Source organism: Beta vulgaris, chromosome 4, assembly GCF_026745355.1.
Source record: "Beta vulgaris subsp. vulgaris cultivar EL10 chromosome 4, EL10.2, whole genome shotgun sequence".
Classification (NCBI taxonomy): Eukaryota; Viridiplantae; Streptophyta; class Magnoliopsida; order Caryophyllales; family Amaranthaceae; genus Beta; species Beta vulgaris.
In genome coordinates, this window is record NC_079205.1 from 27913004 (window position 1) to 27929798 (window position 16795).

A 16795-nucleotide genomic window follows, 5' to 3' on the forward strand; every position below is an offset into this window, starting at 1 on the left:
TTGATTAGCCAGAGCATTTGATGCAAAAATGCTTCGGTTAACTAATCAACACGAGCATTTGTATCGCAAATGCTCGGGTTGATCAACAACAGAGCACTTGGATTGTTAGGCGCGAGTTTTTTTCTTTTGGTGAAATCCTCCCTGGCTAATGTTATTAAATATTACACCCCTCTCTTATCAGTTAGTAATCCTAAGTCGCCTCTCCCTCCCAAGTTCTTTGCATCCTCCCCCACTCAGCCGTCCTCTGTCGTCCCTCCCTCCCTCCCAAGTCCTTCGCATCCTCCCCCACTCAGCCATCCTCCGTCGTCCCTCCCTCCCTCCCAAGTCCTTCGCATCCTCCCAAGTCCTTCGCTTCCTCCGCCTCTTTGGTTGTTTGCATCTATTCAAGGGAAATTTTGAGCATTTATACAATTGTTTCCTATAAGTGCTAGTGCCATTTACTCTAGGAGCACACTTGTATGACATACCACAGTAGTTACACTTACACTTTCCTGACCTTTTGCAATGAATTTAGTAAAATGATCCCATATATCTGATCGTTCTTTAGTGGACTTCCTCTTTTGTGCAGTATTTGTTGTCTCCCTTTATACTTTATCAATAAATCCTTGTATCTCCTTATTTTCATCTCCATCAAGGGAAGTTCCAACAGTTTTTGGGGGTATCCTCTGAAGTACTGTCCATCTAAAATTTTCATATTACAACAAGTTAGATTATTAAACAAATTAATGCCACAGAATTTTGAAGAAAATAAATTGAAGGGTAATAGAAAATCAAATACTAGACAACTTACATTGCAAGACCCAATACTTGACTCCGTTGTGGAAGACAAAGGGTGACTTGAAATCTAGCTGAAACTGAAATATTAGAAAGTGAAAAAAGGGAAAAAGAAGATGGTTTTGAGTAGGTTGCAATTAACACATTTAACAGCAAGAATCATAAATTCATAATTCAAAGAATTGATAAAATAAATTAAGATAAACAATCAAGAGTGAAAATTAAATATCATAATTCAAGGAAGTGAGAAAGGAGGAGAGAGATGACCTGAGAGAAAGTTCGTAAAACCCTAGCTGTAGATGTGTAGTCGCGGCCTCGCATGGGATTGCAAACTTCTTTGGTGAGTTGAGTGGAGTCTCGGAGCAGCAGATGTTATAGTCGCAGACTTGCAGGAGATTTGCAAAGAGGATTAGAGGAGCAGTAGAGGAGTAGATGAGAATGAGATGACAAATGAGTAGATGACTGCAGGTTTGCAACTGCAAAGAGCCAAAGAGACAAAGACATTCACCTGAATACCTAATAGTGATTGTCAACAAGTGTAATTTTTTTTTTAAAAATCATATAAAAATACGGTTTACGGTGGACTTTCGGTTTACAAAAATTTAAACCCAACCTAAACCTTAAACTGTAGTTTTCTTGAGATCCTGATCCAAACCACAATTTTGAAACCGCAAATCAAGTCAAATCGCGAAAAAAAGACGTAGGTTACGATTTGGTACGGTCTATATGACTCTGAACCGGACTACTTAAAACTCTACCCAAAACACTTGAATGGCGATGCAAAAGACGGAACAGGTTGAACACCTGGTGTACCACAATTGGGCCAAGAATATGACATTGAAAAAGGCGAAAACATTATTTAAACAACAATGAAAATTCCGATGACGTGTTTAATGTGGTATAGATCGGCGCTCCTCTCCTCTTACCCCGCTTCACTGGTCTCCTGTCTCTCTTCTTTTCTTTTCTTTTTGGTCTTTGAGATCGTCGGTCTCCTTCACAACCACCAAACAATTATATATCTAAAGAAACAGAAAAGAATTCCTTTCTTTTTATTGTATTCAGATAATCATTGAATGCCCATACGGCCATACCTCTCTTTTCTTTCTTCACTCCACCCTCCGTTTTATCCATCATTGATAAATTCTGTAAAGACCATTTCCGCGATCTCTCTCTCTCTTTTTTTAATCCTTTTATTTTGTTGATAATATTTCTTGTATCACTTTCTGAACTATATAATAATAATCCATATGTTGGGATTTTGGTTTCTTCAAAATTATAAGCTTCAATTTGGAAAGGAAAAGAAGGGACTTCTGAGGTACGCTTCTTCGTTCTCAAGGCGCTCTGAATTGGGGGTTTTTCCAATTTGATCAGTTTGGATGTTTATTCCGAATGATTAATTAAAATTATTTGTAGGGTAGTGTTGTTATTTCATCTACAAATTGGCGTTTGGTTGATTTTATTGTTGAGTTGGGGTGTTATTTTTTCTAATTTTAGGTGTGAAGAGGGATTGGTTGTGTGAGGTTATTGAGGGTTGTTGGGGCTGAAGATGACGGATGTGCGGGAATTACAGCAAAAGCCTGAGAGTGGAACTGATGCTCGGATGGAATTCGAGCGAGGACTAGAGGAGCTGATGCGTGGGCATCTGGATGATTGTATGTCGTTTACGTCGTGCAGCTCAGCTCGTAATACGGATGATGAGGATGAGGAGGGTGACCAGCTTGTGCGTAGAAGGAGAAGGTCTGAAATTGAAGGGGATGATCTAGCAGAGACTTCTGCTGCTAGGAGAAGACACTCGAGGATTTTGAGTAGGTGGGCGGCGAGGCAAGCACAAGAGATGATTACAACGATTGAGAGGCGAAACCGAGAGTCAGAATTAATGGCTCTTGCAGGTTCACATCCTGTTTCCATGCTAGATTATTCCTTTTTAAGGGAATCTCAGTATCCGACTTCACGGAGGCAGGGAACTGTTGAAAGACCAACTACACGGGCTTCTGCTATCTTGCAAATGTGGAGAGAATTGGAGGATGAGCACGTGTTAAACCATGCTAGAGAGCGGGTGAGGGAGAGGCTGAGGCATGAGAGGAGCGTCGATAGTAATACTGATGTCTCAACCTTAACAACGTCTGAAAGTGCAGGGGGTGAAATCCAGGGTAGTGTGCAGGATGCAAGTGAGAGTGAGCATGAGTTCAGGGCTTGGTCTCGTGATCAGATGGAAACCCGCAATGAACAAGGGGATCATAACCATTCTAGCAGAGAGCAGTCTCCTGATCTTGGTGAAGTTGAGAGTGAGAGGGTGAGGCAGATTGTGCGTGGATGGATGGATAGTGGGATAGATGAACAATCTTCTGATGCCACACGCAGGAATAATAATCCCAGAGAACAATGGCTTGGTGAGACCGAGCGTGAACGTGTGAGACTCGTGAGAGAGTGGGTGCATATGTCAAGTCAGCAAAGAACACGGGGAGGCCGGAGGGAAGATCAACTATCTGGGTTACGTGTCCAGGTTGATCATGAGGAAGGCCAGCAAGAGCACATTCGGAGAGATATGTTGAGATTACGTGGAAGGCAAGCTATGGTCGACCTGCTTATGAGGGTAGAACGTGAAAGACAGAGAGAGCTTCAGGGTTTAATAGAGCATCGGGCTGTTTCAGATTTTGCTCATCGTAATCGTATTCAGGTCAGTTATTTAGCTTTTCGATTTTAACAATTTATTCCAAGAAGCTGAAATTTTCTCGATGTTATTGCACACGACATTGTTTTAGTCCATATGTTGATATGAGGTCGTGAAAACACAGGTGCAAATCACATAAATGATTTTCATTTCCGGCTAGAGATGGGATCACGTATAAATCGCAAAGTGGTGACAAATCTAGAAAAGAGAGGGAAGGAGAGTAATGCATGTGAATTTAGCATATAGATGATCTTGGATGTAAATTGTATCTCATATATGCAAATAGTGGACAAAAAAAGGGAGTATGTTCTCATTTGTTCCTTAGGTGTAGCCTTGCAGGAGAGCTAGGCTTTTGATAAGGGGATTTTCGATTATCCATTTGGAACTCATTGGGAGAGGAGGTGGAGAAAGATATAGCGTTTTTATTTTGTGGCTATAGTATTTTAAGCTTAGGCTTTATGTGTCCTAATTACATTATGTTCACTAAGCCTAGGATCATAAAAGAAATATGGGTTACTTATTCTACATGGACATATGAGCTTATTCATTGAAAGGGCTTTTAGAATCAATTTTTTAGCCATTTCAATATTAGATGTTGACATAAACATAAGGATCTAGGAGATATTTTAAGAACTATTGCGAAATAGTAAATTTTTGGAACTGAAGTTGGAGATTTTATTATTGGAAAAATTCATAAGAGGGGGACTAACAATTACCCATTTTCTTCTATAGGTCTCAACTATGGATTATTCCATGTAGGTCCCGAGATTACCATCTTGTGATTTTTATATGTACTGAATTACTTATAATCGGTTTAGAAGGTAAGATGTTTAAACACTAGTCCAATTTTATAGGTCTGTGTCACTTGATAGAAGTGTTCGAAGATGGTAAACGTTTAAAAATCTTACTTTCTAAATCGGTTGTAATTAACTCAGTACTTATGAAAATCACAAGATAGTGAACTTGAGATCGGGGGGAATAATTCATAGTTGGGACTTATAGAAGAAAATGGGGTAATAGTTGGGCCCCCTCTTGTGAATTTTTCCTTTAATATTTGTGCTAACCACCTAATAATGGGATCACCTTGTGTGTTGCATAAGCGTATATGTTAACCACCTTTTGTGGTTTCAATGTTGACTTTTTTCGCATATTGGCGGATGATATCTATAGAGGATGTTTGTTGTATTAAAGGTCAATTCATTTGGCAAGTAAATAGCGCAAGTTAGTTTATTTATGACAATCTTTTCCGTCAAAAAATGTATAAAGTGGTTCATTGTTGATTGAAAATGCTAAGAAACAATCAAACATTTTAATATCTACAAATTAATTCTCAAGGATAAAAACAAGATTCTTTAAGCCAAGCCAAGTCATGAAGACTAGAGATCACCACAACAAGGTTTTTTTCAAACATGAGAGAAGAAATATATGTTGTCATTGACCGAACAATATCCTAAGTATAACTTCCTCTTATAGTAATCCAAAGGTTTAAGAAGTTTTTGAGTACTTCCAAATAAGTATGTAAAATGGTTAGAAATTAGAAATTCAAATTCGTGCATGTAGATAGACATGTAATACATTGTTGGAGACTTGGAGTTTCTAGACATACTGGGATACGCACTCTGATATGAGCAAAAGATCATGTTAACAATTACATCCATAGATACTGATTTGTTGCATGTGATAACCATGTTCATGCGGCAGGACGTACTCTTTGTTTAGCAACACGAGTTTTGTAGGTTTATTCAGGCCCTCTCCTCAATCTCTTTACAAACAAGCCAAAGAAGGTGAAGTGTGCATGTTGAAGAAAGCTTGTATGGTTTGAAACAAGCTTAAGGCAGTGGAACCTTGAGCTTAGCAAGCACTTCATCGGACAAGGGTATGTTCAATCCAAGAGCAATCACTCCATGTTCTACAAAATTCAGAATGGATACAGGTGATAATGAAGAGGATATCATGAAGCTTAAGGAAGGATTGAATGATGCTTTCATAATGAAAGATACGGGGGAGATGAGATATATCCTTCGGATAGAAGTTGCAAAGAATCACAAAGGGCTTAATTCATCTTGGATATCTTTAAATCCAGTGGCGAACCCACTAAGTTCCCTTTTCCTATTGGAGTGAAGCTCTCCATTAAGCAAGGAAATATATAGGAAGATCTCGCGTTCGATAGGAGTGTGATTGGGAAATTACTTACCTTAACAAGGCTTGACATTTCCTATATTGTTCACCTTGGTTATAATCCCTTTTTTAATGAAAGAACCAAACATTTGAAGGTGGATTGCTACTATGTATTAGATCATATTCAAGATGGGATGCTCAATGTGCTCCACATCAAACCTTTTTCTGTTCGATCCTCCTATTTTTATTTCTCAAACCGAGAGATTTATCCCATGGGATGAGGTAAGGGCACCTAAAATAAGTTATCTAGAAAGCTAGGTAACCTATTCGACCGTGTCCCTAGTAGTTATCTCATGGAATTTGTGTAAACCGGTCCTTTTGATATACTTTCCGTTTCTTTGTTCAAGAGCACAACCTTTATCATTCATTCAAGTTGGGCCTTTGTGGCTTTGTTCAAGTTGAGGGGAGGGTATTAAAAGCCATGATTGTGCTGATTATATTTTGTATGCTCCTAGTATTTTATTCTCTCATACACACTCTCTCATGTAATCATTGCTTGTATTGACCCTAGGCAGATATTTTGCTAGTTGTCTTTTGTTTTCTAGTACACCTGTTTCCTAGGTTTTTGGTAGTAACGTTGTATAAAAAGTTTGGAGCCATTTTAATATGCCAAAAGGTGAGAATAAACAAAGAGAAGAGTGCTAATTATTTTCTAGGCACAAGATCAAAAAGTTGTATCTTTGAAACTTTACAACTACTTTTTAAGCAAAAAAACATTTATTAAGAAAAAGTATGAGAGAGTTAATGGAGACTTTTTAAGGGTATTTTAGAAAGTTTAGGAATAATCTTGAATCAAAGCTCTGGTTCTTTGAAAAAATGAACATTTCTTCGAAGTAGAGGAGAGAAGAAGGAGAGAGAAGCCAGGTGATTAATCTCACGAAGAGTATCCTCGAAAATAATGGATTGAAGACGGCCTCTAAGAAAAACAAAAAGAAACTCATGTTTTTGAAAGAAAAATTGCTTAATGCAAGTCACTGCCTCTATAATATAGAATAAAGTGAGACAGAAGAAAGAAAGAGGAAGGGAAAAAAAGACGAAACAGATCAAGTGAGAAACAAAGATAGAAATTGGAAAAAAAAGAAGTTAGAAGAGACGAGAATCACGAGATAAATATTTGAAAAAAAAATAAAGGAAGAAACGAGACAAAGAAGAAAAAAGACTATAGAAAGAAAGGCAGAAGAAGAGAATGACGACAGAAGAAGAAGAGAACGACACAAGAAGAAGAAGAAAACGACCCGATAAGAAGAGAACAAAACCGACAAAAAACATAACTTACCTGGAACCTAGCAAGGAGACGGAGAGAACATTATGACCACCGATGACATGCGACCACCAACACGTATAGGGGAAAGGGGTCCAGCAATTAAGACCCTTTCAAAACCCTAAAATTGCTGATTTCTTATCAAAAAAGAGGTGGCGCAGTGCACGCCTGCTTCAGGCCCAAAGGCGAACGCCTCGTGGCCCTTACGCCTCTTGAAAAGGCGCACAAAGCGCGTGCCTCGTTACTTGCCTTGCGTGGGTTAGTCGAGGCGTTTTTCTCCTCGCCTGAGCTCACGCGCGCTTTTTAAAACTAAGAGTGTAGGAAGAAAGAAGCTTATGTTCTCTTTACAAGATAATGAATGATAGCTACTTCAAAATGTTATATAATAATAAAAGGTACTCAATTCGTGTTGAGCTTTTTGAATTGACTCTACCTTTTGAGCTAAGTTGATTTAAGGCATAAGTTTAGTGTTTTGAGCTTACTTTGAGCCACGTGCTCAAGTTGAGCAACAAGTCATTCTTTTAAGCTTAAATCTAGCTAGTTCTGGTTGAGTCGAGCATGAGTGTGGAACTATTTCGTTGTCTAAGGCATAGCTCTAACTCATTGATGAGATCGCTTAACAGCACCCAACTGTTTCCTCTAGTGTCGGGGGCTATTTAGCATATTGAAAATAGAAACATTTCAGAAGTGGGGAAACCTCCAAGGCCTATATGATTTTGTGCCTTAGAGGTTGGGGTATGTTTCATTCTTAGTATGGATAATCACATGTAAAGATTAACTAAGATTTCAAAAGTACCTATCTTAGTAATGTAATAAAAATTTAATGAATGGCAAGGAGCGAAACTTTGTCTAGTTATCTTGCTTGATGTTCTGTGATGTTATGGTAATCTATCGATGCATTTAACTATGGAACTTCTTTTTGAAGAGCATGCCCAAGATGCTAAGAAGCTTCATCAAATTTGGTCACAGTAACCCACGCTAGGCGCGCCGCGTGGAGCGCTTTTAGGATATGCGCAAGAGAAGAAAGTCAAAATTGACGCAAAACCTTAAAAAGACCAATTTGTTTTCACCTTATATCTTACCTAAAAATTAGAATTCATTTTTGAGACTTATTTTGAGCTGAAGTCTCAATTAGTTGCTTTGGATGGCTTCAATTTTATCTCAAAATCAAAAATAATAATCTAAAGTTTTTTTTTTCACTTCAACCACCTCATAAAGTCGACTTTTTTCAAATAACCATCGTATTAAAACACTTTTTAAAAACATTAAAAATAGCACATTATATAGCGCCTTTTCTTTTAGATTACTACCAAATGACAGATTTCGTGAAGAAAAGGGAACATTATGTGTGAGAATTGACAATATTTCAACAAAATCTGTCAACTGGTGGCAATCTAAAAGAAAAAGAGTCATATAAGGCTTTTATTGCTAATATGTTATTCCAGTTTTTGCATAGGTATATTCATGTGAAGTGCTTGTATGGTTGATAAAGATATACTATTCTCTGTTCATGCAATTTATGTCCCTTGCTAAAACTTTTGAATTTGTAACATATGATAACCTCAACCATGAAAAGGAATCAGTATAACATCTCAAGAAAAATTAATTGAAATATCTATCATTTTTAATATGTTGTTCCAGGCATTACTCAGAGGTAGATTTTTGAGAAGTGAAAGAATAACTGAGGATGAACGGCCAACATCAGTTGCTGCGAGCGAATTACTTCAGTTGAGGCAGCAGCACACTGTTTCTGGTTTGAGGTGTGCTCATCTTTTATTTTTCAAGTTATGTTCATTACTGTAATTTCCGTTGCAATGCTAAGCTTACTGGTATGAAAGTATCGTTCTCTTTCCTATATGTTATCAAGGAGACTTTTACTGAAGCACTTGAGCATCACCTCAACTTTCACATTATTTGTTGCTTTTACTTCTGTTTTTGGTGCAAAAATGCACCAATACCATAATTTGATCATACTTCTTTCAGTTTAGGAGAAAGAATGATTTGTGGTGTTGAATTAGTTTCTTGTTGATGAACGATTACTGTAGGCAAGCTGGCTTTAATCACATTTCATTGTGATTTTGAGGACGTTGGCAAGTGGGTTGTTTCAATTGAATTTTACCGTGAACAGGTGTCGCCCCAAACATACTAGATATGATGATATCTCTTCTTGTTTTTCTAAGTATATAGTTCAGTATTTTGTATAATATTAGGATATTATCTACAAGAGCAATGCGCTCTCCCAATTCCTAGGCTCTGAGAAGCATGCATTTTGGTGCTTGTAGGTCATCTCTTTTGAACTTTTGTCTGTTCACAAGTCATTTTTCTCTTTGCCGTTTAATACCTCTCAATAATTACTTGGAGAAATTCACAAGAGTGGGCCCAACTATTACCCATTTTCTTTTATAAGTCCCAACTATGGATTATTCCCTGCAAGTCCCAAGTTTATCATCTTGTGAGTTTTATAAGTCCTGAATTACTTATAAACAGTTTAAAAGGTAAGATTTTTAAACGTTGTCCCCATTTTATAGGTCTTTGTCACTTGCTGAAAGTGTTTGAAGATGGTAAATATTTAAAAAATTTACCTTCTAAACCGGTTATAAGTAACTTAGGACCTATGAAAATCACAAGATAGTAAACTTGGGACCTGCAGGGAATAATCTATGGTTGGGACTTATAAAAGAAAATGGGTAATAGTTGGGCTCTCTTTTGTGAATTTTTCCTAATTACTTCTTGATAAGTTAAAGTATTAAAGGGAAATATCACCTCAAAAATAAAGTAAACTAAGGAAAATTTAATTTTTTGAAGGTAATGGCAATATGCAATTTTTCAATCCCAAAAATATATAAAATATTAATATAATAAATTGGGGAGGTATATTATCATAGATCTAAACTGAGATCAACGGCGTGTTATTTAGCACAACATACTCAATAGTTGGTGTTGCTGGGAGCAAATAGCCGAGTTTGTATTATTTAGCACACATTGGCAATAGTTGGGAATATTTAGAGCAATTTTCCTTGTTCCTATATACTTTTTCTCCCATTTCACTGTCCTCCATTACAAATATTAGTAGTTGTAATTATTTTCTGAGCGAGTAAATCTCTTACATAATATTTCATTCTTTTTTCATGTCAATATATGATTTTTTTTCTATAAACTGTTCTCCTTCATCAATCCCATATATGTATATTGCTTGTGTAAGAGAAAAGTGGGTGACATAGATATAGTTTTGCTATTGCCACTAGATACAAGGGACTTAAGAAGCTCAAAGCTATCTTTATATCTCAGCATTTCAAGAACTGAAAAATAGTATCTTCACCTGGAAAAAGGGGTTCGATTAGCCATGTTTTAGGAGATAAAAAAATGCCAACATCTTTACAAAGAAAAAACACAAGTGAATATCATTCTAAATTGCTTTTACAACCGACATCGTGCTAAGGAAACACAAGCCAAGCACAGAAATCAAGTTAGCTGCAGCGCAGCCATAATTCCAGACTTCCAGTGTACCAATTGCAAAGACAATAATAAAACTAAATCGAAAGCTCTTCAGATTGTGTGAAGAGTAATGAGTTAGTTAAACCCCATCAATTAAAAACCAGAGCTCATAAGAAAAAACTAGCCAAGTACAAAAATCAAGTTGGCTGCAGAATAGCCATAATTCTGATTCTGATGTACCATTTGCAAAAGACTAAAATAACAAACTGTTATTTCTTCATGTTTAATGAGAAGAGTAATCAGGTAGCTAAACCCCATTAATTGACAACGACAGTTCATAAATAACGTAAATTCTATTTGGCCCAATCTTGAAGCAGTATCCGGGACATCATATCTAGTGCCACTTCCCCCCAACTGGTACGATGGAGTGAGTCACTAAGATGGAGAAGGAAGATGAAAGGGAGAGACTAGATGTGTATAGAGAATAGAGGTTGGGAGAGAGGTTTAACTTTAGAAACAAAAAGAGTGGAACTTAATTAAAGAACCAAACCATGTTTAGTTACTGTAGGAGCATGGTGTCTTCTGCACTTATTATGTGTAGAACACTTATGACCCGGTTGGTAGGTGGAGTATAATAGGGGGTGATAGTAACGAGTTTGCTGTTACTTATGTGAAGAAATTTTATGTCAATATGCATGGTAATTCTTGTCCATCCCCAAATACCATTTTTTATCGCAAAATTTCATCACTTTTTTGTGGTGTTATTGAGTGGTCATGGAAAATTATGAAAATAACAGAAGTATGGGGAAGAAATTCCATTCTAATGGCCTTGGATCGAACTTCCTTTACAATATTACATAAAAATTCATGACCATTAATGTCATTTATTGCCCGGATAGTACAAACGAGGCGTTGGGAGTTTAGCTGGATATTTTTGTCAAACATGCAGTGTGCGTCATGTATGTTATCAATTTAGAAGTGGGCTATTCATGAGGCATTGTTTTTGTTGTTTTAGGTCATACTGCAATAGGCTATCCTTATATTACTCAATCTCTCTCTCTCTCTCTCTCTCTCTCTCTCTCTCTCTCTCTCTCTCTCTCTCTTCATTTACTCTCTTTTCCCCTGTGTCAGACTGCTCTTATCTTTTTGTCCCTGTGCGTCAAATTCCTGTGGATATCTTGAATGATGGTCTGTATCTATTGTCACTTGGTTTGGTTTTTATAATGTGGATCCATAAATGTATTGGGTCTTATGACACTGAATATAACTTGAATCTATAGTAGGCATCACATACATATATTCAGCTTTTGTGTGTACAATTACTTAATTAACAGTTTTTTCACCTTGTTCATTAATCAGAGATGGTATCCGCTCTACAATAGAAACTATTGTACGTGGTCAAGCAAGCAGTAGCTCTGACTCTTCATCTGGCGATCCGGGAAGTGATTTTCCGAATGACCAGGCTCAACATGGCATATTTAGCGGGATTCAAGTTTGGAGTTCTGACCAACTGCAATCCAGGATTCAGGGTGATGGGGTTGTTGAATCTACAAATAATACCATAAATGTGCCCATTGAACCTGCTGCCGATAGCATGACTGGAGAAGAATATGATACGCAGAGGGGGGATTGGCAGGAACAGGTCACAGGAGATGACCAGAGGAACTTGCTGCAGTCAAACCTTGCGGAGCTTGATCAATGGAGTGAAAACCCGGAAGCGAATATGACTGGTGATTGGTCGGAAACTTCAGGTAGTGCTTTGCGGCGGAATGTTCATGGTAATGGTGGTGAAGAAGAGAGTAGCTTACCTGGTCAACAGGTTTGGCCTGACAATGGTTCTCGGGCAACTTTGGGAAGTTGGCCTGGAAGGCCTTCTAATCCTCTACGAGTTCGTCGTGGCATTCCAATTCGACGAGTCAATAGATTTCACCCTCCTGACGATGATAATGTCTACAGTATGGAGCTCCGTGAATTGCTTGGCAGGTATTTCTTATGGTGTATTAATTTATATTTGTTTGCAATCTACTGTAATTGAAATTTTATTACCCTTTGGTTCAGGAGGAGTGTCTCAACTCTTCTTCGTAGTGGGTTTCGTGAAAGTTTGGACCAACTGATACAATCTTATGTGGAACGACAAGGTGCCCCGATCGAGTGGGATCTTCAAAGAAATTTGCCTACGTCTACTGCATCATTGCGTGACCAGGAGTCTCAAGCAGAGGAACCAATTGTCAGTAATACGGTCAATAGAACATCTCCTGTTCTTTCATCTCCACCAGTGCCACCCCCTCAACCGCTTTGGCAACAGCATCTACATCACGCTAACTGGTCTCGGCATAGCATGCATCGGTCAGAGCTGGTAAGCCAATTTTTGTTCCTAGTATTCTGTCCTGTGACCTGGTTACTTCCATGGCACTATTGTTTTCTATGCTGTGTATGAACCAATTATGTATTATTGGTTAGCCAAATCCATTTCTCTTGAAGTTTCTATTAGAGTTATGGCCTTCGTTTTGTGATAGAGATCAAGAATACAGAAAGATGAAACCTGTTTAGGTCATAGTTTGAGAATACGGTTTTGGTCATGGTTGCGGTAACAGTCACGATTATGCGGTTGTTGTTCCGCTGAATATCGGCTTAAACCATGAAATATCCATGAAACCCGCCTAAAATGCAGTTTCTTTACACCTCTACGATGCGGGTAATATTGGTTCAGTATATTTGAAAACCTTTACGACACGGGCGATACGATACTATGCAGCCTTGTATGGTTTAGGTAGCGGGTATAAGCGTATCACTTTAGATGGAAGGGGGAGATGAGTTCTTTCATTCTAGTGCTGGCTCTTACAAAGTTTTGATATTTTCACTAGGGAAGAGTTCCCTCTCTCCCTGCTGTCATGTGTAAAGCACAAATATGTAAACTATTCATTGGGATTTTATCATTTTGGATTTTGTCCTAACAATTGCTTTTATGGAGCTGCAACTTGACTTAAAACTGCTGGCCTTTGCAGGAGTGGGAGATGATGAATGATCTGCGATCAGACGTTGCTAGGCTTCAGCAAGGTATGAACCATATGCAGAGGATGTTAGAATCCTGCATGGACATGCAGGTGGAGTTGCAGCGTTCTGTTCGGCAAGAAGTTTCCGCTGCTCTGAATCGATTCACAGGGAGACAAGGTTGTTCCCATTATATCCTATTCTATTTTCTTTCTGGTGAAAGTTCGACAAAAAATCCCCCCCCCCAATAAGAAAATTATAATTGATGAGGGAAGGCTTGCCAATGTAAGGTGTTTACGAGAACACCCTTGTCTTCTATTTGTCGAGTGCTTAGAACCCCCCCCCCCCAAAGAAACAAAAAAGCGCCGTGCACGTGATAGTTTGTGGAGATTAACATATGATTACTGTTAACTTGTTTTCTGGTTCAGGTGCTGAGACCTCAGAGGACGGATCCAGATGGGGACATGTGAGTAAAGGGACATGTTGTATATGTTGTGACAACCACATTGATTCTCTATTGTACAGGTAAATGTAGTATCTGGAATTCTGGAAATATGTTCTCTTCAGTTGTACTTTAACTAAAACCTGGTATTCAACTAAAAGCTGGAGGTCAAAGTATAAGAGTTTTCAATTTAACACAAGTTATTGTGGTTGATTTCTGTGTTGCATCTGATACTTTTTGCAGATGTGGCCACATGTGCACTTGTTTAAAGTGTGCAAATGAGCTGGTTCGTGGTGGAGGCAAATGCCCATTGTGCAGGGCACCCATTGTCGAGGTCATCCGAGCTTATTCAATACTGTAAATAATGAGTATTTCTAAGGGGAATGAAAAGGATACAGAAAAAGAATGTCCTAGTGGAGAACGAGTGATTAACTGATTAGTATAGGTAGCCATTCTTGCTTCACCCACTGGATAGCTAGCTCTCATGGGTTTACCCATATAGTGGCATATTTTTAGCTCAGTTTGCGGTGGATAATTGGGCTAACATATGGCTTCGATCTGATTCTGCATTCCTCAATAAAATGTGGCCAATTCTTTCTCATTGTTCCTTTTGCGAGGCCTTCTTGCCGCTGTTTTATCACTGAATTTTAATGGCTCGTCTTGCATTTTACTCATAGTATTAGAATTTGAAATCGAACCTAATTTGAATGTGAAAATAAAATTAAAATGAAGTTGAGCAAACCCAATAATGATATGAACTTGATAGAGGAACATATATTATTTGTGATAAGTTTCTCGCCCACCTAATCAAAGTAAAAAATTTAACTAATCCTTTTAATAATGTAATGGGGTAAGTCAACATTGATCTTGATGAGATAATGTTGTTCGATGATTAACTCTTAAATAACGGTAAAATTTGTGAAGATAAAGATTATAAGCTAATAAAAGAAATGAAAGGAATATAATGAATTAAAGCTCTAAAGTTAAATGTTCTCACTGAATCAATATAATAACACTTTGCACCTTAAATTAAATCAGATGAAATGTTCACGCGGAATAATATATCCTAGGAATAACATAAATCTCTGTCCATCAAAGAAAAAAAAGTAATATAAACCTTCTGAGAGTTGCTTCCTTATACATGCATGATTACAAATTTACAATCATGTTTCATACCTATTATCAAGGATTCATGCAAGAAAGATACATCAAGCCTAACATCACAAATAAAATTCTAGCAACCCAATCATATTCACGTTGAGGATTTCATGTTCTTAATTGAAATATTCAAATATGACAATGGAACCATGAAATACTAGTTATACTTAATTCGGTGTTAGAACATGCACTATCAATTAAGTAAGAACAATTAAACAATTAATTTTCTAGTTAAAAAAAGATAAACAATTAATTAAGAAAATTAAGGTATAATCATGCATTAATTTATACTAGAGTTTAACTTAACGATAGATAAACATGATTGAAATTACTCAAACATGATTGAAATAAACAAGCAAACTAGTGAAGAATAAATGAATAATTAGACTTTGTAATAGACATCTAGCCATATCCATACGTGAGCAGTTTACAAAACAAGGTAAAACCTAAATCTTGGAGTTTTAAAGGTTTACAAAAGCCAGAAACAATTTTACTTTAAGGATGTGCATGGAAGATTGGTAATAATGGTCGCACCACTAGGGAAACCCTTGGCCTCTGCTCTACCTACGCCCTCACATTACCACGCCCTCTTTCTCTTTCACTTTGACCATCTCTTCCCCACTCCATCTCCACAACATATTTCGCGACATCACCGTCGTAATTCTGAATTTCTTCATCCATTTTTTAAAAAATTCTTTATTTCTGTATTATGAAGTTCTTGTGCACTGTAATTTCACGACATCTCTACGCATCACCTTCACAGCCACCGCACCATCATTCTAGTTTGTTGCACAACCACCTCCTAAAACAACCACACCACACCAATCCACAACAGGTTTTCTCTTCCTCTCTTGTGGTTATTCTGAATTTAGTCGCTTCTTTTTTGGTTTGTTGCACTGATTCAAAAGGGTGAATTCTGAATTTATTTCTTTGCATATGATTCAGAGATGTTGTTGTAGTGATCCAGAAGGGTTTGTTGCATTGATTCAAAAGGGGGATTCAAAAGGGTTTGTTGCACGACATCTCTACGCGTCGTGGATTTCTTGGCTTACTTTCATATCTATATATATAAATAAGAATTCTGAATTTATGTACATATGCACCCATATCACAGATTCAGAAGGGTGTATTCTGAATTCATTCTCAACTTCTCAATTAGAATTATGAATTTATGTGCATATTCTGAACTTATGGAAGTGAATTAACGTAAAAGGTCTATTCCGTGAGATGGATTTCTGTGAATTCTGAATTTGCATAAATATTGAATCGAGATACTGTTGTGTATGGGTAATAGTGATTAGTAGTTGATTTTGTCTCAGTAACCCTAAACGCTAAAAACAATGAACTAAAGACAATACATTTATATGGGTAATAGTGCAAGAAAAAAATTTATTTTTTATTTTTTTGGGTCAAAAGGGCTGCGGTTTTGGTCAAAATCGCATCCCTTTGTACAAACAAGGGTTGCGTTTGAGGCCCAAAACGCAGCCCTTCTAAATTGGAAGGGCTGCGTTTTTGGATCTCAACCACAGCCCTTCGTTGTGAAGGGCTGCGGTTTAAAAACGCAACCCTTCAATTTTAGTGAAGGGCTGCTACGGAAAGGGCTGCTGGCCAAAAACGTAGCCCTTAGGGCTGTTTTAACCGCAACTCTTCCGTTTTTTTCCACTAGTGCATATACATTTACGTCATCTTGTTCAATCCAGTGTGAACATATTCAATCCATCATAATCTCAATCCATTCATAGTGGTTTCAATAACTCATTTCATAAACACAACCGTCACTTAAGTTCATTTATCACTTCAGATTCATAATCATTTCATTATCACAAGTTCTTACCAATTCCAACTTTCATAAAATCACAATATTAATAACAATAATAATATTCAT

At 37.4% G+C, this 16795-nt stretch overlaps 1 protein-coding gene across 1 annotated transcript; it reads left to right on the forward strand.

Annotated features, from left to right (window-relative positions):
* The first annotated feature begins 1668 nt into the window (after positions 1–1668).
* Positions 1669–14353, forward strand: LOC104907301 (hypothetical protein). The gene is made up of 8 exons (XM_010696216.3): positions 1669–2089; positions 2269–3451; positions 8526–8644; positions 11679–12302; positions 12378–12675; positions 13325–13490; positions 13739–13835; positions 13996–14353. Exons 2-8 carry the CDS (start codon positions 2321–2323, stop codon positions 14111–14113), a joined length of 2553 nt encoding a protein of 850 aa, XP_010694518.1. The 5' UTR covers positions 1669–2089; positions 2269–2320; the 3' UTR covers positions 14114–14353.
* The last annotated feature ends 2442 nt before the right edge of the window (positions 14354–16795 follow it).